General features: G+C 37.8%; 1 protein-coding gene across 1 annotated transcript in view; it reads left to right on the top strand.

The window, feature by feature from the left end:
• The window catches only part of TTC33 (tetratricopeptide repeat domain 33), a 43,389-nt gene extending 17,840 nt beyond the window's left edge, over positions 1 to 25,549 (top strand). The window contains exons 3-5 of the mRNA XM_057364712.1: positions 5,431 to 5,512; positions 13,363 to 13,494; positions 22,273 to 25,549. Coding sequence (XP_057220695.1) covers positions 5,431 to 5,512; positions 13,363 to 13,494; positions 22,273 to 22,623 — 565 coding nt within the window. The 3' untranslated portion in view covers positions 22,624 to 25,549. The remainder of the gene's footprint in view (positions 1 to 5,430; positions 5,513 to 13,362; positions 13,495 to 22,272) is intronic.
• The last annotated feature ends 1,330 nt before the right edge of the window (positions 25,550 to 26,879 follow it).

The raw sequence follows: 26,879 nt of genomic DNA, 5'->3' as shown, positions 1-26,879 counted from the left end.
CAGGTGCCATTGGAGAATTGCCATGCACGTCTTGTGTAGCCATACATGATTGATACTGTTAAGTTAAAACATTTCATTRAAAGTTGTAGTGGGTAGTAAAGCGATTGTTTTCTCCSTGTGTAGTTAGAAGTGAACTTTGAYGCTTCACCACAAAATAGCTATGCTTTTGTGCTGCAGTGACCATGATTCACCAATAGTTGTCAGAATTGTCTGACAAAAGATGGGGAAGTTGCAAAGATTTAAAAAGAACGTTTTAAACACATGAAGCACATGGGTAAGGTATACCAATTCTACAACTGTTACTAGGCTAAGTGTGCTGTATGGAGCTGATGGTGAGCATGGATTTTATGTGTGTGGTTAGGCAAACAATTTCCTGACATTTATGCACTGTTCTTTAAATGCTTCCACGAAGTGCTGTGTATMTCCTTCCTCACCCCCAGCAGAGGGGTGCTTCACTTTGCTGTGAAAACCTACCTGTGTTAGAGAAGTCTGAAGTTGTTAAACACAAAAAAGCCATGTTACATTTATTCTCCCTAATTCTTCTTAGTTTCCTCATTCACCTGTTTGGCTCTTTTCTACCGCAGTCTAGCCCTGCATCATCTCCCAGCCTAAAAAGGGAAGTTTCTGCCTGTAATCAACTTCTGCTTTAATTTTCATTTCTCCTTTTATGTTCTCTCTGTAATTACTGACTGATGTTCTTTTTCTCTGATGAACTTAGAGTCTGACCYTGCACTACGTTAAAATTGTTCTGGATCATGTTGCTGGTGGTCACAGACCATTCATGTTCCTGCTCTGTGATAGGAGTYTTTGACAATTAGGCATATTCTTTTTAAAATTGCCTTTCCCTTTCTTAGCTCTGTTTGTATTTTTCATCATTCTCCTGTAACATCTGATTRTAGGAGTACACGTCCAAGTCTAAAAGAAATCCCTGGCGTTAGGTTTCCTTACTCTTCACCTGACACTGCCTCCTGTACTCTGCCTCTCTCTTGCGTGGCATGTGTCTCATTTTGTCTGAATTTGATACCATGTCCTCTTTTTAGTACATTTACAGATATTTTCAGTGTCACTCTGATTATGTCATCTCACTCTGTTCTTTTTACTTTCTGCATGTAGCAAACCTGAGAGTAAAAATACAGGACTCTAAATCCTGCATGAGCTGCGGCAATAGTTTTTGGCATTATATGTGCGTGATTCAAAAATCAATCTCTGTGTAATTTGAATTTTTTTTTTTTTTATGAAAAAGCCTGTAACATTTTTATTTTTTAAAATTTGTTTTAATGATTTTGTTTAAGAGTTCAAGAGATCCTGTTTTCCCAGAAGTGGTGTTGAAAAAGTGAAGTGTAAGCACGAGATGTTGGTTTCAAAAGTCTGGCAAGCTGCAGAAAAACGTGCCAAGTTTCTATAGCTCCCAGATGGTCAGTAGCATGTCTGAAGACAGCAGTTTTAGTACTTTGGGGGAGCTAAGGGATTTCATGCACTGCTAAATAAAAAATGTCTAAATCCATCAGGTCTTGTACATTGAAGCCATTCCAGATGTATCCAGTTGTCAATAATTTATTCCTTTCTATAGCTCTGCAGTAAAGAAGAGAAAATTCTAATTAAATTTTGTTTATATCTCTGTAATATTTTTTCTAATGAAATATACTGTTTGGCTGAAATCAGAGTTGGTAGATAAGTATACTGTATCTATACTCACATAAATAGAATCCTCTATTTCAAAAGGCTTGCATTACTGTTTTGCATTACTGTTTAGGTGCTTAGTTACCATGTATATATCCATAAGGGTTTAAATTTTTCTGGAAATACTGTTTTTATATGAAAGCAGGATATGTCTGTTATTAATAGTCTGTGACTTCACTACTACATTAGACAAATTTTTGTAGCCCAGAGTTCTAAAAATTAATGGATCTATTTTTTTATCAGTTTAAATTTTGCTTAAAATTTGTTTTCATCTAACCAAGAGATAATAACATCTTAAGTCATGTATCACTTATTTTGCTGATTACCTTAGTATTATGTAATCCATGTGAACTCCAGGAGATTTTTCTACTCTGGCTCCTGCTCAAAGCAAAGTCAGTTGCATTTTGGATACCTCCTGTGATGGAGGTGGGCTTAAATAGAATTTTCTGTGCTTCAGTTTGTGCCTATTTCTTCTTGTCCTGTCACTGGATATGACTGAGAAGAGTCTGATTCTGTCCTCTGAACTCCCTGCCTCACTTCCACAATGAGCAATTCTGCACCTTGGAAAGATTCCTCTTGAGCCTCCCCTTCTCCAGGCTGCATATTCCTGTTTCTCTTAGCCTTCCCTTACATGGCGGATGCTCCAAGCCCTAAATGATCTTTGTGGCCCACTGCTGGACTCACTCCAATTTGTCCATGTCSCTGTCACAGCAGTCAGCCCAGAGCTGGACACAGACGGGTGTCAGAGTTCAAGTAGATCATCTCTCTGCTGGTGATGGTCTCCGGCACGTGGTGTGACTCTTGGGGTGTCCTGTGCAGGGCCTGGAGTTGGGCCTGGCTGTTTTGAGTCACTTCAATTCAGAACATCCTGTGAAGCATCAACTGTGCCATGTCATGTGTTTGGAACATGTGTACACTCTCCGTGTCAGACACATTGAAAGAGCTTCTGGCAGACCTTCACTGGGACAGCTTTAAGCTAAAAGTAGTAACTTCAATTTTTTTCAGCCATGACATGGCAGTTTTTGCAACTCAGCAGATGCATACAGGCTTGTGACCTGCTAATCATGCAACTGAATGTGAGCTTGTTTCATTTCTAAGAAAAGAAGTGTGAATAGCAAATGGAATGCTCATTAAATATGGTTATTAAACCCAAAGCAGATGTCATATTTATACTGAAGCTTCCTTTTTCAAAACTAGTTCTCCTCACCGTGGTAAAGTACAGTGGTAAAGCTGTACAGTTCAGCTCTAAAAATTATCCTGAGAAAGAGTAAAATGATCTATTTAAAAAGATTACTTACTTTGCAAGACTATGCCTGTGTTAGATCCCTTCGTATTTCAGCCAAGGCTTATGGTTTTCATAAAACATTTATTGGAACATTGACTTTACAACTGCATCTTATATTCCTAGGAATCTTTTTCTGTATGGCGTTCCATATTTAATATATTATTTTATATAATGTTTTCCTTCAGAAGAATGAGATACAGCATTCTTTGATTAATGGACTTTTTATAAAGGATTTTACCTAAATTTGCATTACTGGAGCGGGTAATTTAAATTTACTAAGAGAAAATAGTTTTCTCTCAGTAAGGACAGTGTCCTTAGTTTCTCCTTGAGCAACAATAGAAATATTTTTTTACTGAGTATTTAAAAGAATAGAACAGCCATGTTTTATTAGACCTTCCTCTCAAGGAAATGCATGCGCTGCAAAGATGGCTGTTTCACGAGCCTGGGATATCTCCGCAGTATAAATAAGAAGTCAGSAGTCAGTCTCTTTAATAGATGGTTCAGCATGTACCTGCAGAAAACCTTTCCTTTGCTGACCCTCTGCTGTTGTGTTCTTAGTCTGGGAAGTGATGCTGGCATTCTGTTGTCTCTTCTCTGATCATTCTTTCTGAGGCTCACAGGCAGAGTTACGTAATTTACTGTTCACACACAGAACACACGTAGCATAGTGTTTCTGTGAATGTGCAAATTCTTCTCCCTTGTGCATCTTTGTTCTCTTGGCAGACTGTTGACAAATTGGCAGTRAAATCACCCAGCAGGATTTGGGGGAATATTAGCTTATAATTGACCCTTCCTTTGGAGGTAGCATGTTCTTGCTAAGCGTTTTTATCCCATTCAGGTTGGTGTTTTCAGCAATGATGTTCCTTTCATAGAAGTAAAAATTAATGTACCTGAAATACAACTTTTTGTCTTATATCTTTTTACTTGCAGAATGGCAGTGCTGTTCCTTCCTTTCTGGTTACTGATGTTACTACTGTATTTGCTCTGTTTTCCAAAACTTTTTTAACCAAACTTTTTACTGTGCTCACAATATTGCACCTTTCTGCATGGCCAGGACACTACCTAACTGAGCTTAGACGACCCTTACTCACGTAGGCTTTATCTGCAAGGTGCATGCTAGGTCTTGAACTTAACCATAATCTTCTACTTCAGAAGTAGTCCCCACTAAGTAAATAAGAGCATAAAGCTTCTACTGATGCTTGTAGAAAATGTCTTGGTATTTTCTTTAGGGTGAACACCTGCCCATGGGGAGTGAACTGAGATGCAAAATGCACAGCTGGTGGTTAAACTTTGAGGAAATGTGAACATTTATTGAAGCATCCTTTGCCTTAGCACTCAAATATCATACTTATTAGTGTAATTTGCAAACTAATAATATCTGAATCATAGTGAGGGTTTGACTTCAGTTTTTCCAGTCTGCTTTTCTGTTCTGAATTGGCTCAGAACTTTTTGAAGTCTTCATATGAGTGCTCTGGAAAACTTGGAGGTGTAATACAACCCAGAGCATTGAAAATTGGGAAAGGAATGGGAAGGAAGAATGGGGGAGTAGGGGAAGGTAAAAACTTTCAACTGTGTGTGTGAAAAGCACTGTGGTTTTATCTACACTATGTTAAAATTGAAGTATATGTATGCCAAGAGCAAATTGGTGGATACATTGATTACCTTTTCAGTGTCATTAATGTAAATTCAGGTGTTCCCACGCAGTTCTGAAACAAATGTGGATTTTGAAACAGTTTCAGAAAACATGTGATAACCTCACACACTCATTAATGTTGGTAAGAGTCCACTTTTAGGGCAGAAAGCCTGCACAGCTGTAACTGCATCTACTATTTGTTACAGTTGTTCATTGTGTTTCTAGTTTTACCTCATTGTTCAAGGCAAAAAGTTACTTTTTATTGCTTTTGGTCAACTCTTCTCGTTCCTTCTTTTTCCTAGTGAAAGCATAGTGTCTGCTTTCCCAAAGTGGAATGATTTCAATATAACTTTACTTTCAACTTTCTTCTTATATGTGTATACCGAAGTTAAGTGCATGTCTTTAGATTCTTACATTGTCTTACAGTGCAGAAATGCAGAGTTTTTAGGATGAAAAGAACTTATAAATTATGACTGTATCATGGCATGTTGAGTTCAGAATATATTTATGCCTGGCTAAGGTTGATTTTGACACTGAGGAAAATTGGACTCAGTTCAAGATTTCTAGTTTTAAGTTATTAAATTTGGGCCACAGGTTTCCAGTGTTGCCTTGTAAGTTCACTTGAGGCCAGTTGTAATGCTTAGTATCCATTTGGTCAGAACATCAAATACCCAGTTCCTGAAAACAGTTCACTATGTCTTACGGGAAAGTAATTAGAGAAATAATTAATACTAATATGCTATTGCACTTTATTTAGGATCATGTCAGCATATAAATACAAATATCCAGTCTCTTTAAATGTAATGACACTGTAATGTTCTTTTAACTACAGGTACAGAGAGGCTCTTGTCAAGTGGGATGAAGCACTTCAGTTAACTCCAGAGGATGCTACTCTTTATGAGATGAAATCACAGGTAAAATGTGACAGCTCTTTGCCAGTTTAGAGGTTAGAAAAGAAAACATTGTGTTTGTGAACATATCCTGGGCAATATCATTTAGTTGTTGTGTACAAGAATTACAGCGCAACAAGGTGTCTTTTAACAGGAATTCAAATAATGCTGTTATCCCAGCCATTCACAATAAACATCTTTGGTGGGCCATGAATTAGGATGCTACAATGTGGGAATAAAAATGGAAATACATAAAAATTGTATTAGATAGATCAAGGAGAGCTTTATTGTCACGGATTTTTATTGTGAATTTGACCATTAAAAATCTGCCTTCTCTTTCTAAAGATTCAGCTTAATCCTACTACTACTACTTAATACCTACTATCAATATTAAACAGGGACACTGAATGCAGAAGATATGCTTCAATCTGGTTTCATATGAATTGTTACATAGATAAATCAGTCTTGTAAAAGACTTCCTAATATCTAACCTAAACCTACCCTCTTTCAGTTTGAAGGTACTTCCCCTTGTCCTATAGCTACATGCCCTTGTAGAAAGTCCCTCCCCAGCTTTCTTGTGGCCCCCATAGGAACTGAAAGGTCCCAGTGAGGTCTCTTCTGAGTCTTCTCTAGGCTGAACAACCCCAGCTCTCTCAGTCTTTCCTCATAGCAGAGGTGCTCCAGCTCTCTGAGTATCTTGCTGGCCCTCTCCGAACCTGTACCAACAGATCTGTGTCTTTCTTGTGCTGGGGACCATAGAACTGTGGGGTCTCACAAAGGCAGAGTGGATCCCCTCCCTTGACCTGCAGCTCACAGTACTTTGGAAGCAGCCCAGGATGAGGTTTGTCCTCCATCCATAAGAACCCTCAAGTTCTGCTTTGCAGGGCTGCTCTCAATGAATTCTTCTCCCAGTCTGTGCTCAGATCGGGTATTACCCAATCCATGTGCAGCACCTTGCATTTTAACTCGTTGAATTTCATGAGGTTCCCAGGAGTCCGCTTCTCAAGTTTTCCAGGTTACTTCGGATGTCATCCTTCCTTCAATACCACTCAGCTTCATGACATCTGGAAACTTTCTGAGGGTGCACCTGATCCCACTCTCTGTCATTGACGAAGATATTGAAGAGCATTGATCTCAAAACAGAGCCCTGAGGGACACCACCTGTCAGCAGCCTCCACCTGGACATAGAGGATTGACCACAGTCCTCTGGGTGCCCATCCAGCCAGTTCCTTACCCACCAATCAGTCCACCCTTTAAATCCATGTCTCTTCAATGTGGACATGAAGGGTGTTGAGTAAGACTGTGTTGAAGTCTCTCTTTTCTACCTTACAGAGGTCCAGGTAGATKACATCAGTCATTTTTCCTGTGTTCATTGTTGCAGTTATCTGTCAAAGAAGACACTTGATTGGTCAGACATGACCTGCCCTTTAGTAAAGCCATGCTGTTTTGGGTCACACCCTTGACTTGCATGTGCCTTAACATTGCTATTGTGAGGTTCTGCTCCATGATTTTCCCAGGCACAGAGGTGAGGCTCACCTGTTCCCTGTGTCTTTCTTTCTCCCCTTTTTAAATATGGGAGTGATGTTTCTCTTTTTCCAGCCACTGGGTCTTCATCTCATTGCCATGAATTTTCAGATATAATGGAGATAACAGCCAGGTCCCTTAGGATTCTGGGATGCATCTCAACAGGCCCTGTAGACCTGTGGCTATCCAGTTACATCAGTAACTGTGTAGATGAAAAAATACATTGTTTGAAGAAGAGAGGCAAAGAGAAAAAAAATTCAGTGAATGTATCATATGACTTTTAGGAAGTTTGCTGTACTGTTTGATTGTTACTCTAATTTTTTTATTGTATAAAAATCTCAGTCAAAACCGTAACACCCCCAGCTCCCCAGGAAAGAAGCCAAAAAACCCAAACCCCAGCAAACCCCAGGTTCCAGTGCTGTCTCTTTTCCAGGGTGTGGTGGCTGCCTATTTTAATGGATATTACCACATTTCCTTCTCTYAGTCATGTGAGTTGTCTTGTGAAGGCAAGAAAGTTTGATTCTGCAGGAGAATTAATTTAATCAYCACAATTTCATTTCAATACAGTAATWTTGAAGGRTGTTTTTAACWTRTATAGCTGCAGAATGTTTAGATTTKACTGGTTTATGCATTTGGTTTGAGAGAAACTCTAAGGCTTAAAGGCTTTTCTTTAAATTGTTTTGGGAGAAGTGTRTTGTTGGCTTTCTGTTGAGTGTTAGTGTAAATGAAAGATCTGTTTAGCCTGGTGGGATGGCTGTGAAAGAGTTGTACAAATGGCACGAGCATGTAGCAATACTTCTTTACTGATACTTTCCCAGCCTCCAGCAACCTTTGGCTCTGGGACTTCTCTGTTTAGAAGTGTTGAAAAATTTTTCTTCAACTAATTTGTCTCAATGCTTTCTGCTCTCTTGTAARCTTCTAGCATCTGCAGAGCTATGCACTAAGGAATTTCAAATATTGATAATGCATTGTTGGAGGAGACAATATAATATAATTCTGCTTTAATTAGTAGYATTCCAGATTGTTGTAAAAGGTGTTAACTTACATAGCAGTTAATTGGTATGTTTAATTTTTGACTCCACTAGTAGAGAAAATCTGCTTAGATGTGAAGATGGTATCTGTAAATTTTATTGTCATAATTAAAGWTCTAACTCTGTTTTGACTAAAACAGAGAAAGCTGGTGAAAATTTCAGGACAATTCTGCTCGGTGGGACAAATGAGTGAACAGCTCCCTTGTAGCTGTTCTTTATTAGGGTCTTACGTGAATGCAAGAATTAAGATAGGTCCCTAAAAGCACTCTGTTCAATTGAAATTACACCATAATAAAGTATTTTCACACTGAAAATAACAGRAAAACTGGAAAATGTATAAGCTTACCTGGATCTGAGCTATGATGCAGTGAATTATCCAAAGGGATGCTTACTACAGCATGCTTCAGTCTGTGCTACAGATGGAATACCTAGTACTGAGTTCAGTTGGCATTCAGCAAGGTGGCAGAGGTGAGTTAGAGGCACACTGCTTTTCTGCTGACCAGGAGGAGCTGAGAAACAGCTGTGTGACTCTGATTCATCTTATAAAATATCTTTCCCTGTCTGATGAAACCATTGGAGAGTAATGAAAGCTGAAAAAAAACTGCTCCTACCATGCYTTTGTTTTCTTTCCTGAGAAAGAGAGCAGTTCTGGGTAGTTGCACCATTTCTCTTTGATTTCACTTTCTTGTATTGCATAACACTTGTTACACTGTGAATGAGAACACAAGAAAAAYGTGTACAAAACATACATTTATAAAACTATTTATTGTATCTTTTTAATAAAACATCTAATGTTTCAGTTGGTAATCACTCTTCCATGCAAATGGAACATGCAAATAATTATTGCAGATTTTTTTGCAGTATGACTTGGGCTTACTGGAAGCTGTTAAGTAAAATGTGTAATTKGATATCTTTGTAATTCTAATGGCACTGATGTGAGCTGTAGAAATCCACTTTGGCCAAAACAGAAATATGTAATTCATTCAAAAAAATATTGTGGCCAATATTTAAAGGATACTGTCTGTGTTGCTGACTTCGTWATTCTAGTCCAGCACAGCAGCACAAGTTCTGCAGTGTAGCTCAGTGAAAATGTTTTGGAGAACCTACACKGACTTCAGCAAGGTATTGACCAGCACTAGGTCTAAAAAAATCCCCATCTTGTAATGTGGGTTGCATACTGGAGGAGGAGAATCATTTTAGAAATTACTTCTTATGATATGCAAAGGTTCTTTATGGTCTATATTMATTTTCTTTCAGTGAGAAAATGTTTATTCGTGAAGTAATTTCTTTTGAGAATTAACACTGGAGGATGAAGTGGGTTTTTTTTTTTGGCTTGAGTAACTGTCTTACATCTTTATATTTATTAGGCTAACCTTATGTTGGGTTACATAGCAGCTTCTCTGTTCATTAGTATTTCCTTTCTCAACAGCAAACTTAACATTTTCAATACTGAATTGTTTAATACGGAGCTCAGATAAATATGCTAATGGTGCTGTAGGAATCTGTAAATATTTGTGGTAAGTTCTTACAGATCTGTATTTTAACARATGTAGGACAAATGTCTTTCAGCATTTCTGAAGAGCGGAAATAGTGTTTAAAGTTTCTAGTTGTTAAAGATGCTTGGAATAAGTGTGTTTCCAGAAAATCACATGGGAATACTGGAATTGCACAATTGCTTCAAAAAAACATAGACTTTGACAATATTTTTTTTTCTGTTGCTCTCAGCTACTCTTTGATCCATTTAAAAAACAAGTTTTTATGGTTTTTGAGAGGTTAGGGGTGTACTTTTCTTTGCATGAATGATCTGTCAGTATATGTAGTTGATATTCCATTACTAGCCTAAGCAGTTTCCCCATTGCAAGAACAATGAGTAGCAAGTAAATGTTTATGCAAGTTTGTTTCTACATTTTTGTGGAAAACCAAAAAGAACCCAACAACAGCAGCCTGATGTTGATTGTGATGTTAGTTACTTAGTATTGTAAGTGTATTCAATACTGTCTGTATTCATGCAGTCATTAAGTAAATGACTGGTGAATTGAGATTAATTGTGGGCTGAATTTCTTACACATTGACTGGATTATTTCGTTACTGCTTTGAATTACAAAGATGGAGGAGCAGGCTTTGACRTATTCTTTGATCTTGTGTCTGAACATTTGGACATGACCATAGGGACATTGTTGGGTGAACAGTGATCTCAAAGGACTTGTATGTAATAACTGCTCTTGGGAACCAGACATTCTGTTATTTTGTACTACTCCTGAGAATTCACCTGGTTTGTGTTGCTTTTCTTGTGATACTTACACCTCAAATCTCAAATAACTATGCAACTAGTTTGGAATTTTGGAAGTACACAATACAATTGTTGATACATATTTTTAGAAACAAGTGAATTCAAATGTAAACTATCAGTTTTAGTTCCTTTTAGTAATTTTTTGGATGTTTTGTCATCAGCTGTATGAGAATCTGGTTTTCCACAATGCTGCATCCTGAATTTGCATTCGTTGAACAGGACAAGGACTACAGATGTATGTCTCTTTGTTTTTATATATGAAACCTGTCATATTCAAATCATTCCACTTCCCCTCTTATAGAGGTTTTCTTAATCTTTTCTTAATCTTATTTCTTAATCTAATTAAGAAATARTATCAGCTTCTACCCATCCCTCTTCCTGCTTAAAAAATTAAAAGGTTTCTAAGACATGAGAAGACTTACAATCCCAAGTTTAGGTTATAAAAAAATCAACTAAATAAATGTGATTCTTTTTATTTTTTCTTAAATTGGGATGTATAGAGAGAAGAGTTAACTGTCAAAACATTAGTGTGAACTCCAGAAATCTAAATTGCAAAGAAGTATTTCTGTGTGGTACAATGGTAGTTGCTTTAGAGCATGGGTGAATGTAAACTGCTTATGGATAGGATGAATTTTATTCATSTGTATTTTGAAATGGAATTCTGGATGGAAAAAGGAATTGGGTCGGTTTTTCTGGATGTGGAACGTATCTATATATAGTGATTCAGCCTCAATCCAGTGAGCTCATTTAAAACCAGAACTTACTCAGATTCATAACACTTCCAAAATATTGTGAATAGGACAGGATGGGTCACTCTATTGCCTGAATTTCTAATACTTGGTCAGCCTCCTGATGACAGTTGCTATGTTTACTTGGCTTTTTGCCACTGAATTCTTTTAATTCTTCTAATCTCTCACGTATGACTTTTTCTAAAGCTAGATCTGTTAAACCAAGTCATTATAGGACATGGACGTTATTGTTTTAAAGCGTGTAATAATGGTAAATTTATTGGAATAAAGTAAAACCTCAAAATCCACTTACTGAACATTTTTATAAGACATTTCCCTCTAGTCACTTTTAACACATATATATGTGTGTGTGTGTTTGGAGTGAGAGAATTGAAATTTTTTTTTTGCTTTGTAAATTTTCTGATTTTTGGATTAGTTTTAAGAAGGTTTTCTAATAGTCATGAATAGATGAAAGTGGAATAATTTGCTTTGTTAATGAGGCAATAATTCAGTAAACAAACCAGTAAAATTCATTAAACACTACAAAAGATTTCCTAAGCACTTACACAGATGTTTTGGAATTAGTTTGTAGTAAAAAGAGCTGGTAGGAAGTACTGAATACTTGGGATGCATAAAAATGTTCCTACGAGTGTATACTTGGATTTGTTTTCTCTTACGAGATTAAATACATTAAGACACTGATGTAAAAGGTAGYTGATAGATGCAGAATTGCTTCATCTTGGTGGGATGTACACCTATCCATTAGCAACAGTTTTATTTATTTCACGTCTGCTGCAGATAAGAGAAATGGCCCATACCAATATAATTGATCTGAAAGTTTTGGAAAAATACATAGCATTCATTATAGACTTTGATACAGAATACAGTCATGAGAACTGTTGAACAAAAAAAAAGGGAAGGTGATATACAGCTGTAGGTTTGTATTTTAAAAATTTTTTGGTACTTCTAAATTCTGAGGTACAGTCCATTGAATGAAATTAAAGTGAAGCCATAAGACTAGGCATTAGAAAAATCTAGTCATATTAGAACAGTAGAGGTATCAATCCAAAGCATTTATCAGAAGCTATGCTTACGGTATTTCTTGATTTCTTCAGTACAGGCTTACTTTCTGTAGCAAATCTTAGCCTTCCCCTTTCCCTCCCCACCTTTTTTTGGTATACTACTCGCCTCTGTTCTGTCCATCTACTATATGTTAAGTAGAGTAAATGTTCAAGATGATCGCATTTGAATCTTCCTCTACTCCATGCTCATATTTATCTATTTAATATGTCATGGAACAGTAAGATTAAATGAATCTGTTTTGCACTTCACCAGTAGCTCTGATATGTTCTAATATTATTCATCATAGTTGTGGTCAGTTGGGATGAAAGTGGTTGCCCACAAATGAGTCTTACCCTTGTGGTTGACATTCTCATCATACTGCAGGAATGCAGTTGCCATTTGTTTCTTACACTGGTATCTGTCCCCATAGCATGTGGGTGTCTGAAATCATGATCTCAGAGTGATGCAGGTCTTCAGGTGATGTGCCAATCTCATGGTGGTATTGGAAACATAAGGCAAGCTTTGAGCCACATTATAGATTGCTAACCATGATTTATAGGCTTAGTTATGGAGATTCAATGCAAGAATAATAATACTGTGGTAAATGGTGAGTAACAGAGTTTTTCACATTCAAAAACCACTTTTTTCCTTACTTCATGTAGGTGACCTCATGTCTAAGTTAGTCTTTGCAGAATGCTTGTTCTCTAAATACAACAGTCATTGTTAAGGTCTGTTTCCATGCTGAGTTACAGGGATTGTTTCTATAATTATATTGTGCACCGCAACTGTCTTTGGTAGATTTCAGTTCTCTATTAAAAGAAAAAAAAMCAGCCCAGGGGTGTTTCCACAATACTTGCACATTTATKGTGTTTAATTCTCCATGTGTTTGTCTTCCTGAGTATTCTGTTACACTTTTATAGACTGTAAGATTTGTTGACAAGGAGAGGCACCTTCAGAAGCAATTAATCTATTTCTAATTGAGTTGATTAAATGGTTTGGGTGAATCATCCTCTGACTTGCCTCTTTCTCTCTGTGGGGATTGAAATTAGTCTGGTGATTATCTGAGATCAGACAACTAAATTTTAAACTAAAGAAAGCTAGGTAAGATGAATCTGGTCCTTAGTTATTGAAACAGTGGTTGTTGCCTGGGTAATCCCAGAAAATTTAAAATTCTTTTCAATTTTGCTTATTTTTCTTCCYCTTATTTTTCTTCCTCTTATTTTTCTTTTTGTGTTACAGGTCCTGATGTCCTTACATGAAATGTTCCCAGCAGTGCATGCAGCAGAAATGGCTGTCCAGAGAAACCCACGTTCCTGGGATGCCTGGCAGACTTTAGGACGTGCCCAGCTTGGATTAGGAGAGATAGCACTGGTAGGATAACAGAATTAATTGTGTGTGAGAAAGAAAGTACAGAAATACGAAGATTACTGTATATCCTTTTGGTAACTTGAGCACAGACAAGGAAAAAGATTGTTATTATTTATCTCCAGTGTTCCCTCCAGTTTATTGTGTTTCACCAATGCTTCCTGTGTGGATTTGTTGCTGGACTTGTGAAAGACCTGTCTAGCTCCGAGACTTTTGTGTCATATACTGTATTTATGTGGTGGTTTTATGAAATAGAACAATTATGTTGACATAACTGCACATACTACATTCTGTGTGTTGTACTGCTGCAGTACAGCTCATCATAATTTGAAGATGAAGGTGATGTGAAGTCCCAGACTCAGTTGATAATTCAGGCTCAGTTTTATACATGCCTGCTGATAAAATTATGGTGTCTTGTTTTTCTTGTGTCCTGCTCTCCTGTTTTGCATGCAGCAAATCATTGTGTGCTCATTCCTGCTTTCCTCTGGCTTCCTGATCCCAAAAGGTGGCTGAAGTTGCATCTTCACTTAAGACAGCAAAAAAGCCAGGATTGCTCTGCAGTAGCTGAAGTGCATCTTTTCTCCAGCTGCAGCTATATACCATTGTGTTGTCTTGGTTACATGATGTGATACAAAGGGACATTCTCCTTCCCATGTCACGCCACCCCGTCTGTAAATAGTGTAATATATAGAGTGTATTTTTCTGCTGGTTTCTGTGAAAACAGAACAAGTGAACTTTAAAATTTGGACACAGTCATAAAGTTCCCTTAGAAAAATAATTCATCATGACCTCTCAGATKAGGAAAGATACTGACTGTATTTTGAATAGAAGTAGCTCTGTGTGGTGTTGATACAAATAGTTTCATTGTTAATTTAGAGTGTGTTTGCAAAGTTACAATGTTTGGTCTGAAAAATTTTAGTAGTTAAAAAAATGGTTTGCCTTTTCTTTTGAAGGTTTGCAATTCATGCAAAACGAGTTTTCAAAGTGTAGTAAGTAAGGAGCATTATTAAAAACCCAAACAAACCAAAGCAAACCCTAACAGTCTGAATCACCTAGAATCAGAGAATGGTTTGGGCTGGAGGGAACCTTAAACATCATCTAGTTCAAACCTGCTTTTGCTGTGGGCAGGAACACCTGCCACTGCACCAGGTTGCTCAAAGCCCCATTCCASCCTGGCCTTGAACACTCCCAGAGATGGGACATCCATGACTTCTCTGGCCAACCTGTGCCAGAGTCTCAGCACTTTCACAGGAAAGAATATTTTCCTAATACCTGAATTTCCCCTCTTTCAGTTTGTACTCATTRTTCCTTGTCTTATCACTAAGTTCTTGACAAAGAGTCCCTCTCCAGCGTCCCTCCTGGCAGGTTGCTGTGAGGTCTTCACACAACTTTCTCTTCCCAAGGCTGAACAGCCCTGGCTCTTTCAGACCATCTTCAGAGAGAAGATGCTTCAGTCCTGTTAGACAAAACCTAAAACAAAAGTTGTGTCTTGCTGATGTGCAGTCTGCTCCCTTTGTTGGTGCAGTATTATAATATAGTATTATAATATAATACAGTATTATAATTATATTAATATAATATAGTATTATGATTATAATATAGTATTATAATATGAACTATCTCTTTATAAATCCATGCATATCATCATTCCAAAACTGGTGGCATTCCATTGCTTTTTGTGGTATAGAAGGTAAGGGTAAGTGGTCCGTTCTGACTAAATCTTTTCCTTGTAAGTGTGTGAAACTGTCACTATAAATTATGTAATGAGATTTTTAAAAGCACTAGTCTTAGAAATATATTATTTCCTTCAAGGATCCTAAGTAAYTGATGCTGTTTAGTCTGTAAAAAATGCTACAGTTGCTATGATATCAGGTGTAGATAATGATACACTGATACTAGCTATACCTACCAGRTCGGTTCACCTGATTCTGTAAGCTTCCTCTGTGTAGACAAATCATGAAAACTCTGATGGAGGGGGATCTCTTGATTGCTAGGGACCTTGTGTTCACATTATATTAATTTTGTTTTATTTCAGGGTAGCACTTCAAGTTCTCTCTTAGAGGCATTGTTGAACTTAATTAGAAAGGCATCTAGTTTATATGTCTGAGACTTTTGTATGATGCAAAGCAAAGCATTTTTATTGGTAATAATCAGATATTTGCAGCAATGCACTTCATTCACCTGAAACACTGCTCTCAGTGCCTCTATGGCTGTAAAATTGACCTCACTGTCTGTGAAGAGGGAGGGAGGAGGGATTATCATCAGGCAGGTTGTCTTCTTAATGTTTTTGGTTATCTCTGAATAGGGAGCCGGAGGTGTGTGAGCTCCTTTTGGTGTCTCCAGTGCTTTGGTACTGTGTGTTTACACTTCACTGCCTTTCTGTCTTTAGCCTGAATTGCCTTCTGATGAATATGTTCCATATACAGAGAGCTTGAGGAATTGTTCTAAAATGCAGTGTTCACTACTTGTTTTTGAGCCAAGCARTTTTTAAGGAATCTTAAGAGGTTGAGACTGAAGGAGTTTTAAAATATTAAATGAGTTCATAATTATTGAACTTGTGGAGACTTCTTGACCAAGAGGTTTAAGACATAATAACCCTTTTTCCATTAGCCTTTTATTGCCATGATTTTCTATTTTTTTCCTTATATAATTTTTTCTACAAAGAAAAGTTAATAAAGTATTTTTAGTATTTTTATATTTAGAGCTTTTTAGTATTTTTTTTGAGATTTGGGAATTACTCAAAAACTTCTCAAAAACTTCTTCTGTTTCTTTGTTTCATTTCTCCCCCACCAACATCTGTCTTCATTACCCACATCCTGCCAAATGGTCTGTTGTGAATACTTTTATTACTTCACAAAGAATGATGCATTTGTTTTTAGGRAAAAAAATGTATGGTATTTTAATTTGAAGTTTCCCAGGTCTAAAATGTTGCTTCCAAACAAATCTAATTTATATTACGAGCTGCACAATAAAAAAGAAACAAGTTTTGCTTGGATTTTGCTTCTTTCAAACTTGTGGCAGAAAGAATGAGTTAAATAAATCCCTTTTTATTTAGCTTTTATAAAGGTTGTTTGCTCTTTTTTTCTGAATTTACTAAATAGTGTAATTCAACGGTAATACATAAATGTGAGCAAGTAAACTTTATTTCTGTAAAAGCAGAAGATCCTTAAATTCTACAAACCAATGTGCAGAGCTTATCTGATACATCTTCAGTGYGAGTGTAGAAACTGTAGAAATATAGTCAGGCTTGCTATATTTCTCTCATTTCATTGTAAATATTTGATTTTACAAATTACGTTTCCTGTACTGCTGATGACATCTTAACTAGTTAACAATTTTACACTGRTAGCTCCATTAGAGCAGTTCCTCCCATGAGACAGAGTGAGCCCTATGCTTTGATTAATCAAGGGAAAAAAAACCAAAYGAAAGCAGCATTAAAAAGGAAAACCAAAACCAAACCCACAAAACAATCTAAGGACCAAATGAAAGCACTGAGTCTCACACCATGGAGGAGTTCATCAGCCATGTGATGTGGTAAGGTGGTGCACACATGGTCATGGGCCACCAGCTCCTGGTGGCCCTGTTGAGCAGGGGCTTGGCCCAGGTGACCTCTAGAGGTCCTGGCCAACCTCAGCCATTCTGTGGTTCTGTGACATCAGCTTTACCTCATTCTGGGTCCCTGTCAAATCTGGAGCACTGAGGTTCACACAGTTGAGAGGGTAGATGTGTAAATATGCACCACTTGTTCACGGATTTTGTTTGATGCTTTGAAGGATGTGGTTTCCTGTATTCCTGCTAAGTAGTTAGTGCTTCAGCTGTCTTTAAGTGTGACACAACATTCTGGCAAAGGAATCAAGCCTTGACAGTATGAATCCTTAGATCAGCCCTTTTATCTCTCTTGAAAGAAATAGTTTTAGGTCTTTTAGAAAATGATGAGAGTTATTTACTCCTCAAGAGAGGAATGACTGCTTTATTGGAATGTAGCTAGTTAAGTAATTCTGAATTTGAGATAATTTTTCAACATGTTACAAATGTTAGCATTTAGAAACATAAAATATTTTGGTAATAAAAAGGAAACTGGTAGTTCGCCTTCTACTGAAAAGTCTTAAGTATTTGGGAAGTAGTTAGACAGAAAGTTCCATGCGTTGTTAGAGTAGGGTCATGTTAAATTATTTTCAACAGCTTTAAAGAGTCCTGCTGAGTTACTGAGGTAATAGCCAGTAATAGCCAGGACCCAGAAAGGTCATGTATTAGTCCTGCCTCTCCATCTACTGCAGAKTAACCTTTTTCATTTTTTAACCACTTGGAAATCATGTTTTGCAATAGCGATTATTAATGCACAGAAAAATCTTATAATCAGAGGTAATTTTTATTTTTGGTCAAGAAAGCAGAAGGACAAGCAGATCTCCAAAAGTTTAAGTGTCCTTTTCAGCTACATTTCTGCCAGGGATACTCAATTCTTACGAGTGACTGTGACTGATTCAGCTGGTGCCTCCTGTTTAATACCTTTGTCAGGTGCTCAGGACTTTTGAAGAGTGCATTTCTCAAAATCTAGACCTTTTAATTGAGAGTGTTAGCTAAAAGAGATGAATAGCATAAGATAAACAGGAATATTGAAGAAAGTTTATTTGACCATTGTTTTAAAATTCCTCTAATAATTTTGGCAATGTATTTTGGTAATAAAGAAGTGAATGTTTTCTTGCACTTCCCTGATTTGCAAGGTAGAAGTACTCATAAAACTTAAGCTTTATGTTCTTAGGCTGTGTCAGTTTCTAGGATGGGTTTGATTTTTGTGGTTGTTTCCAGGTCATCCTGGATTTGTATCCTTGTCTCTGGTGGAGCACCGTGTTKAGATCTCTGTGGTAGAGTCAACCTGAAGCAGAGAGTTCAGCAGAATGTGCTGCAGCCTTGCAGGGATGTACACTGAGGTATAAAGGCAGAAAGGCTTTAAATGGGAGTAAAGAGGGCTGAGAATAAATGAGTTGGTGCAGAATGACACCTCTGAAATCTGTCACCGAAGCAAAAGTACAAGAGGAGGACACAAACTTCTTCAAAAGCAGAAGAAAGTAGGTGTGGAAGTGAGGTTATCTCACGCACATCTCCCATACAGGAACAAAGACTTTTGTGCATTTGTAACTTAACCAGTCCCAATAAGCATATGAGAAAAATAGTCTTTCACATCTGGAAAATTAYGATATTTCAAGTATTTTCTCCAAAATATGGAAGCACCAGAACCTTTGAATAAAATGATTTTGAATAAAATGATTTTGTAAATGTAAGAGGTGCAAAATGCTAGGTTTTATTGAAAAGGAGAAATCATCTGTGCAGAAAATTGCACAGAAAAGTTCAAACTGGCAGTTTAAAGTTAAAAAAGATAATACATTTGCCATTCAGATTAAACCATAGAAGTTATTAAACTGGAGTGAGAAATACCTGAAAGGTTTGTATTTGTTTTCTTGTTTGAAGAAGAGAAATGTTGTAAGGAGTCTTTAAATAGACTAAAATATTTGGTATTTCCTTGTTGTCTAGATTACAATGCTTAGTGCTTCTGGAAAAATTATTTATTTATGTTCATGGTGAATAGTACAAAAAATAACACTTAAATTCCAGTTGTCATAGAATCATAGAGAGCTTTGGTTTTGGAAGTTGAACCCTCTGCAAGCAGCTAGGACATCTTCAGCTAGACCAGATTGCTCAGAGCACTGTCCAGCATGATGTGTTTTCGTGGATGGAGCATCCATGACCTCTCTGGGAAACCTGTTCCAGTATCTCCTCAACCTCATTGTAAACAATGTCTTCCTTACATCTAGCTTGAATCTATCCTTTTTCAGTTCAAAGTCATTACCCCTTGTCCTATCACTGCACATCCTTGTAAAAAGTCCCTCTCCAGCTCTCCTGGGGGCCCTTTTTAGGTACCAGGAGGCTGCTGTGAAGTGTCATTGAATCCTCTCTCCAGTCTGARCAATGTTCTCACCTGTCCTCGTGGCAGAGGTGCTCCAGCCCCTSATTCTCTTTGTTGCCTCCTCTGGACTCACTCCAACAGTTCCACGTCCTCCTCCACGGTGTTCTAAAGGACCCCGGGGCTGGACACAGCACTCCAGGTGGGTCTCAGCAGAGCRGAGCAGAGGGGCAGAATCCCCTCCCTCCCCTGCTGCCCACGGTGCTCTGGGTGCAGCCCAGGACACGTTTGGCTCTCTGGGCTGKGAGTGCCATGGCCGGGGCATGTCCAGCTTTTCATGCACCAGCAACTGCGAGGACTATGCTGAGTGCTGTAAAAAAAACACACAAAGAAACAAAATTTCTGTATGAAGTTCACTGAACACAGGAAAAGACTCCCTACAAATGCATGCATTTCTTCACTGATAGACATCCTTTGAAACAGGTCAGAACGTATCTGCAAGTGTAACATAAAGGCTTAACACATACCATGGCAGCAGATATAATCTCTTAAAATTCTCCCTTAGCCTTTTTAGGGGTTTCTGTCTTTCAGTGRCAGTTACTAAGTCCATATGTTGCAGAAATTTGTAAAAAAGTGCAGCGTGATCAGGATTGCCCTTCACATTTGAAAACTCTGCAAACCAGCAGAAGAGATTCTGCTCATGGGACAGATGAAAGATTGTTTGCTATGGAATATTGTTTGGTGAGACAGAATGTAAAATACTTTACAAATACAGATTTTTCAAATATTGTAATTCCACAAGCATGATTGTCTTGCAGTGGGTTTTACACTGCACTTCCCTAACAAGCAAAAGCAGATACATGACTGTGTACTGTAGTTTGTGTGTGCAGGGTCTTTAAAATCACAGCTGCTCTTTAAAATGAAGCTCGAAATACCAATTTTATGTAGGGTCAACATGGTTTCCTATAATGTGACAGGCAATTGGAGAAGCAGATTTACATCTCCATTAGGGGAAGAATTAAAAGTAGCACCGTTCTTTTCTTCTCTCTTAATAGAAATTAGTGGCTTTGGGCATCATTTGCAGTGGCAAAATAAAATTTTAAATGGAKGACAAGTGTATATTTTTCAGTTTTACATTGCTGCTTTAAAATTAATCCTTCTGATCTTTTGTGGCACTTAAAAATTTACTTTAATAATTGGTTATTTCTTTATCAAAATGTCAAACACAAAACTTTTTTCTAATAAATTCACTAAGAAGATCTTTTTATGCTGTGTTGTATGAATCATCAAAGCAGCTTTGAAGCTTACCAAATGTTATTTATTGTGCATGAGCATAACTATATAGACAGGTTTTAATTAAGGGACCTCTCATGGAAAGCTTGAAAGCAGATGGTATTCGTTTATATTTTGTTTTCAGCAGAAATACAGAAAAGAGCATTTAGTGTTTACTTGTTCATCTATCCCTGAAAATTAAAAGCTAGCAAAGTTGAATAAAGTGACACTGTTTTACAAGAATTATACTTCACTCCTCCTTCTGTTTAAAGTTCAACATGCTCCTACACTTCAGACCTGGCTGTGGACCAATAATCAAGCTTCTTTTTTTTCCATCTGGAACTGAAAGGCTGCCTGTTACAACAGCAGTAATACTGATGGCATAATGAGCATTTCTTAAATCTGATTTTGTTTCTCTTTCTTCTGAGTTCCTAYCATATGGAGTCCATATATTCATCTCTGCCACCAGAAGGACAAACTMTCAGTTTCTGGCAGTGCAGATGAAAAGTTCTGATTTTACAAATTAATTGGCATGCTTTAACTATTTATAAATTACAACAGAATATGGAATCTGATGGTTTACCATATGTCATTAAAGTTCTAATATGCAAGTTGTTAGAACTCTTCCCAAGTRTCATCCCAATCCATATCATCATAGTTTTCTCATCTTGTAGGGAGGCCTCTGTACATGTCACACATGAGTTCAGTCTCTGAGGTGACCCATTTTCACAACTGACTGTACAGTCATTAATRTGAAATACACACACATTTTTGTGTACATGCCACCTAAGTTTGACTAGATAAGTTCAGCCTTGACCATTTTAATATAACTAAAATACTTCTTTTTTCTAGTATTGTAGCAACCTTGTCTTTACTTTTAGATGGCCACACTTTTCCTTTTTGTATTTCACAGCTTCTCTGTTGAGGATTTATGTGGTCTTTTCCCAGTATCCTGAAAAAAGGAGAAGCACTACTGACTATACTTACTGGTACTAATTTTACATGGCTTATAAGATCATAGAGGTTCTTTCTTAGAGCAGCTTTCCAAATTTGGAGTTTATTTGRCTCCCTTTTCCCATTTATGGGAGTGTTTTTATAATCACATACCTGTTACAGAAACTGCTTACCATGTGGCTGATATTAGTGTAGTGTTAGGTCTGTATGTGAAACGACTGCATGCTCTTTTAAAGGCAGCAATATTAGTAATACTTCAAATTCCAGTAATCCGTTTTCTGTATTCCTTTAAACCATATCTGTCTGCTTTTGCCTTTACATACATCTGAYGATGAGAGAAAAGTGGAATAGAAAACCATCAGAAAATTGGTTTTGCTTTTACCYCTTTCATTACAATATTGTTTTTTGTATGTGAACCCTTTATTTGTGCCCTTGTTGCCAGATACCCCGTTTGTTCATGCATTTTTGTCCTTTCAGACACAGTTGTTTGGGGGTGAGGCYGCTATTGAACTCAAGCTGAGGGAGCATTGCTCCAATAAAGACAGGAGCAAAATGGCTTTTGSCTTTGCTCTAATGATGTAATTTTTTTGTTGTCAATTTTTATGAAATAGGTGGGCTCTAAAGTGTCCAATCTATGTTTTTTCCCTGTTCTRCTATAGGCAATTCGAAGCTTCCAGGTATCCTTGCACATCTTTCCAATGAACCCTGAAGTATGGAAAGAAGACCTTTCCTGGGCAAGAAAACTACAGGAGCAGAAGAAGGCAACACAGACTGAGTCAGTGCAAGCACTGGCRAAAGGAGAAGAGCTTGCACAAGAGTCAATCCCAGACTATGACTTTGAAAGTGATGAAATTGTGGCAGTCTGTGCTGCCATTGCAGAGAAGGAGAAAGCTCTGTCAGCAGCTAAAACGATGGTGATTGTGTCTGCTTCAGGCACAGTAGAGACTGTCACTGAGCAGGACAATTGTCCTGCAACTCCTGATGAGACCCTTTTCATCAGGGCCCGGTAGGGCAGCCTGAGGGGTTCTCACACCAGTTGTTTTAAGAACTACTGTTATTTATTGTATTTTGCTTGCTTGGTGTCTGGGTRTTTTTTTATTGAATGGTAGGGTAGCCTGCAAAAGTTAAAGAATTGARGTTATTTTATTAACTAAATAAGTGATGGCCTGAGTTGTTCCATCCATATTTTTCAAAAAGAAAGTCAATAATTGATTCTAAAAAYTCTAAATTCTTATGAACAAATGTAATGTTGAAATGTTTAACTGCATTCTAACAGCTGCTTTCATCCTTGTATATTTCATAATTTTACAAGTTACTGTGTACATTTTCCCAGTAATTAGGAAACTTCTATTTAAACTGTAAAAGTGCTGTGGTTTAATCCCCAGCTGGCAGCTCAGCYCCACACAGCTGACTCCTTCCTCATGGAATGGGGGAGAAAATTGGGAGASTAAAAGTGAGAGAATTCATTGGATGAGATACAGACATAGCAAAAGCTGCACATGCAAGCGAAGCAGAACCTTTGGGATTTACCCACCTATTCCTGTGGGCAGGCAGGGGTTCAGCCATCCCCAGGAAAGCAGGGCTACATCGCTGGTGACTTGGGAAGACACTTGAAATGTCCTCGCTTCCCCCATCTCCTTCTTTCCCCAGTTCTGTGTGCCGAGCATGATGGCTGTGGGATGGAATATCCCTGTGCTTAGTTGGGGTCTGCTGTTCTGGCTTTTCTTCTCCCAGCTTCTTGTGCACTCCAGCCTCCTCACTTGGCGGGGTGGGATGAGGAGCAGGAAGAGTTCTTGACCCTTTGCAAGCACTGCTCAGCAATTATGAAAACAACTGGGTGTCATCAACACTGTTTCTTGCACAAAATCAAAATCTAGGCCTTTACTTGCCATTCTGAAGAAAATCAACTATATCCCAGCCAAAACCAGCACAAAAGGAATTAAAAAATTATCTAATTCACTATTAATTAACATTGTTTTCTTCCAGTAAAAGTGTGAACTGTTTTCTGTTATCAATAGTCTTTGTTTTCGTTAAGATTGCTTTTTCTATAAGAAAGTTTCTTATAAAGCAGAGAAGGATTATTATTTTGTATGTGTGTGTGACAGATCTGACTTCAGATTTGCTATCAAGTCAAGTAAAAACTTTTATGTTGCTTTCCTCAGTGAGTGGATTAAACACTTTGTGATTAGGTGAAAGGAAATGCTGTTACCAAACAACGCCCTGAATGCTTAGTTACAGCTAAGTGTTCTACCAGAAGAAAGAACATTCAGTTGGTTACTGAAACCGGCTTTTCCTTATCTTGTGTGTGTGCCACAGACATCACCAAAAGTAGAATGGTGGGAGTAGGAAATAGATATGGCTGAATTGTATTGTATGTGGGGCTTTTCTTTCCTAGTGAGGCTAATCTGATAAAGGGAGTCAATTTGCTTTTCCTAATTCTTATGAACTGCATTAAAAGTATGTTCTTAGGGAACCAATTTTCCAGGAGAGCACTGCTGGAGTCACCCTTTTAATCTTTTTTGGATTTTGGATTCTGTGGTGGGTATTTACATTGTGCTAACTTAGAGGCATACCCTAGGAGATGCTTTCAATGTTCGTTTTTCTTCAGGGGAAGGTGACAGTTGGTTCCTCACACAGGCGGTTCAGAGACAGGAAGTCAAGCAGTGTCTTTGATGTGCTCTGTGCTGAGAGTGTTCTCATTTCACTCTCCTGCAGAAATGGTGGAGATGATCACTTCCTAACTGTACTGGAAAAACTGGACAGCTAAGGAATTCTTGAATTCAGTTTGGGAACATGTAATTTTTACTAGATTTTAATAACATTTTGTATGATAATGTAGTTTTGTAGACAAGTGAAACTTCTGAGATCAGTCACCTTTGCATTTTTCAAGTCTGATTTCTAATTTTGAAATAACACATTTWAAAAAAAAAACAATGTCAAGAAGTATAGTAGATTTTGCAGTGGAAAGTACATTGCAGAATATCAATCTCAAATAATATTTTCTTTATAGGATAGCTTTATTTAAGAGGATACATTGTTTTCGAAAAGTTAATTATCCCTTGTCATGGTTTGAACTTGACCGAAAGCCAAAAGCACCGCACCCACAACGTTACCCACTGGAGAGGCAGAAGGGAGAGCAAAAGCCCAATTAACACTAAAATTTATGGCTTTTAGATAACATAACATAATTGAGAGAAAGATATGTATATGCTCCAGAAAATGGTTAAGTTGCAAAATAGATTTATTACTAAAAGCTACTAAGAATACTACTGCACTGGGGAGGGGAACAAAGATAGGGAAAAATTTACAAGGAGAAGAAAATAAAAACAGACGTTTTAAGATACCTGTTATTCTTTCTGGAAACCTGGCTCTCTTCCAAGTTGCCCCTCTCCCCACCCCTCCATGCCTTCCCACATGCAAAGGGAGACAGGGATGAAAGTTTAACATAGATCAAAACTCCAGCATCATAGGAGAAGAGCCTAAGCTGTGGAAGTTCTTTCCCCAAGAAACAGTCAATGCATTACTGCTGATGGCATGGGATTCTTTTTCATTACCTCATGGGAGAAAGGAAAAACTGTTCTTCAAGGCCGACTGCGTTATTTCGGCGGYGTAAGGTCACTATCACAAATCTCCTGGCAGAATGCAGCTCTTTCTAAGCATCAACTCACTTCAGACATGAGGCGGTGGCCAAGCCTCTTCCCCCTTTTTGGCTTCTGATCAGTCCAGTCCTCCAAGGCCAGGTTTTTCTCAGAGCAAGGTYGCTCTCCTTTTCTGTACAGGTCTCCTATTGAAGAAATAGTCCTTTCGAGAACARCTTGTTTTCTCTGTGTTCGAGCACCACAGCACAGCACCTGTCTTCTTACTGTGATCTTGGGTCTCCATTTTTCTTCTTACATCTCCTCACCCTCCTGCTCTGTTTTTCCCCAGTGCATGATACTAACAACCTAAGAACTACATGGCGGCTGTGCTCTATCTTGTTTCGAATTCTTCTGAAGTACAAGACAATACGTCATCACAGAGGTGTGACTATCCTGTGCAATTGGCCCAGGCCTGATGGGCAGCCTGTCCATCAAYCTCAGAGCCATGATGGATTGGCTCTAAAWCACAGGGGGTAGGGCTTCTTTTGCTGGAGAAGAAGGAGAAAGCTTCTACAACTTCCWCACAGGAGCCACAAGAAACTTGTGGTTTCTTGGTTCCATCCCCCCACCATCAAAAATCGGACCGAGTAAAACCAGGCCATCCCTTTTAAAGACTTAATTGCCCTGCTGTGCTTAGTTTTCATTTATTTTTGCAAGATTATCCCTGAGTGGTTTTTTTGTATGTGTGAATTTTTAGATCTGTCTGTGCTTGCATAAGCACACACATACAAAAAAATCACACCTTTTAATATTTTCTGAATATTAAAAATAATTATAACTACAGTGACCTAAATATATTGGGAAATGTAAAACATTATCATGCTACATTTTTATTCATTAAGTTTAGAAAAATTTTAAATCCTTACTGAATAGGCACTTAAGATTGTTCGATAGTTTAAATTGTTRGAGTTGAAGGATTTCTTAATTTTAATTTCTCCTATCTACTTAATACAATCAGTCAGCCATAGGAAGAGTTAGCATGAGAGGTGTTTGGACATATTTCTTCAGAGATGAGGAGATGTTCTCTGGCTGGAAAAGRAAATATGTGAGATGCTCTAGGGTATGTTTTCATTTTGAATGAGGTCGGTTGTATCCACCTCATCTTTTCTTTCTTTGCGCTTTATACTTGCGTCAGTGTTCTGTCTTTACTCATACAGGAAGGACTGCTGCCCTCCTCTCAGAGGCCCATGTTATCACAGAATCTGTTTCCACTGAAATGATTCACAGAGTTCCTACCGACTTCAGCACTGCAGGGCCAAACTGCTGGAGGGGTGTACATCTTCACCATCAGGCTGTGCGGGGCTGGAGGGGTGGTGGTTTCCATCCTGTGTACTAAATGTGTTTTCCTTCTGATTAGATTAGTTCTATGAATTCTAGATATTGTCAGAACTAAAGTGTTTTGTAGAGGAGTTAGTTAAGTTCTTGTGTTGTTCTAAGTTGTTCTTGTTAAGTTCTCAAACTGGGAAGAAGTTCAAATACTGATGATTTCAATATTGTTTTTTTGTACAGCATGCCATGTTTTGCATGTATGGAATTTTCTGGATTGGTTTAAATAAAATATTGACTTCTCTGCTGCTTAGTGATGCCTGTTTATTCTTTTGGTTATAACAAAAGTAAGTAATATTTTC

Source organism: Malurus melanocephalus, unplaced genomic scaffold, assembly GCF_030028575.1.
Source record: "Malurus melanocephalus ecotype Western Australia unplaced genomic scaffold, MMel_1.1 scaffold_41, whole genome shotgun sequence".
Classification (NCBI taxonomy): domain Eukaryota; kingdom Metazoa; phylum Chordata; class Aves; order Passeriformes; family Maluridae; genus Malurus; species Malurus melanocephalus.
This window is presented reverse-complemented; position numbering and strand designations above follow the sequence as displayed.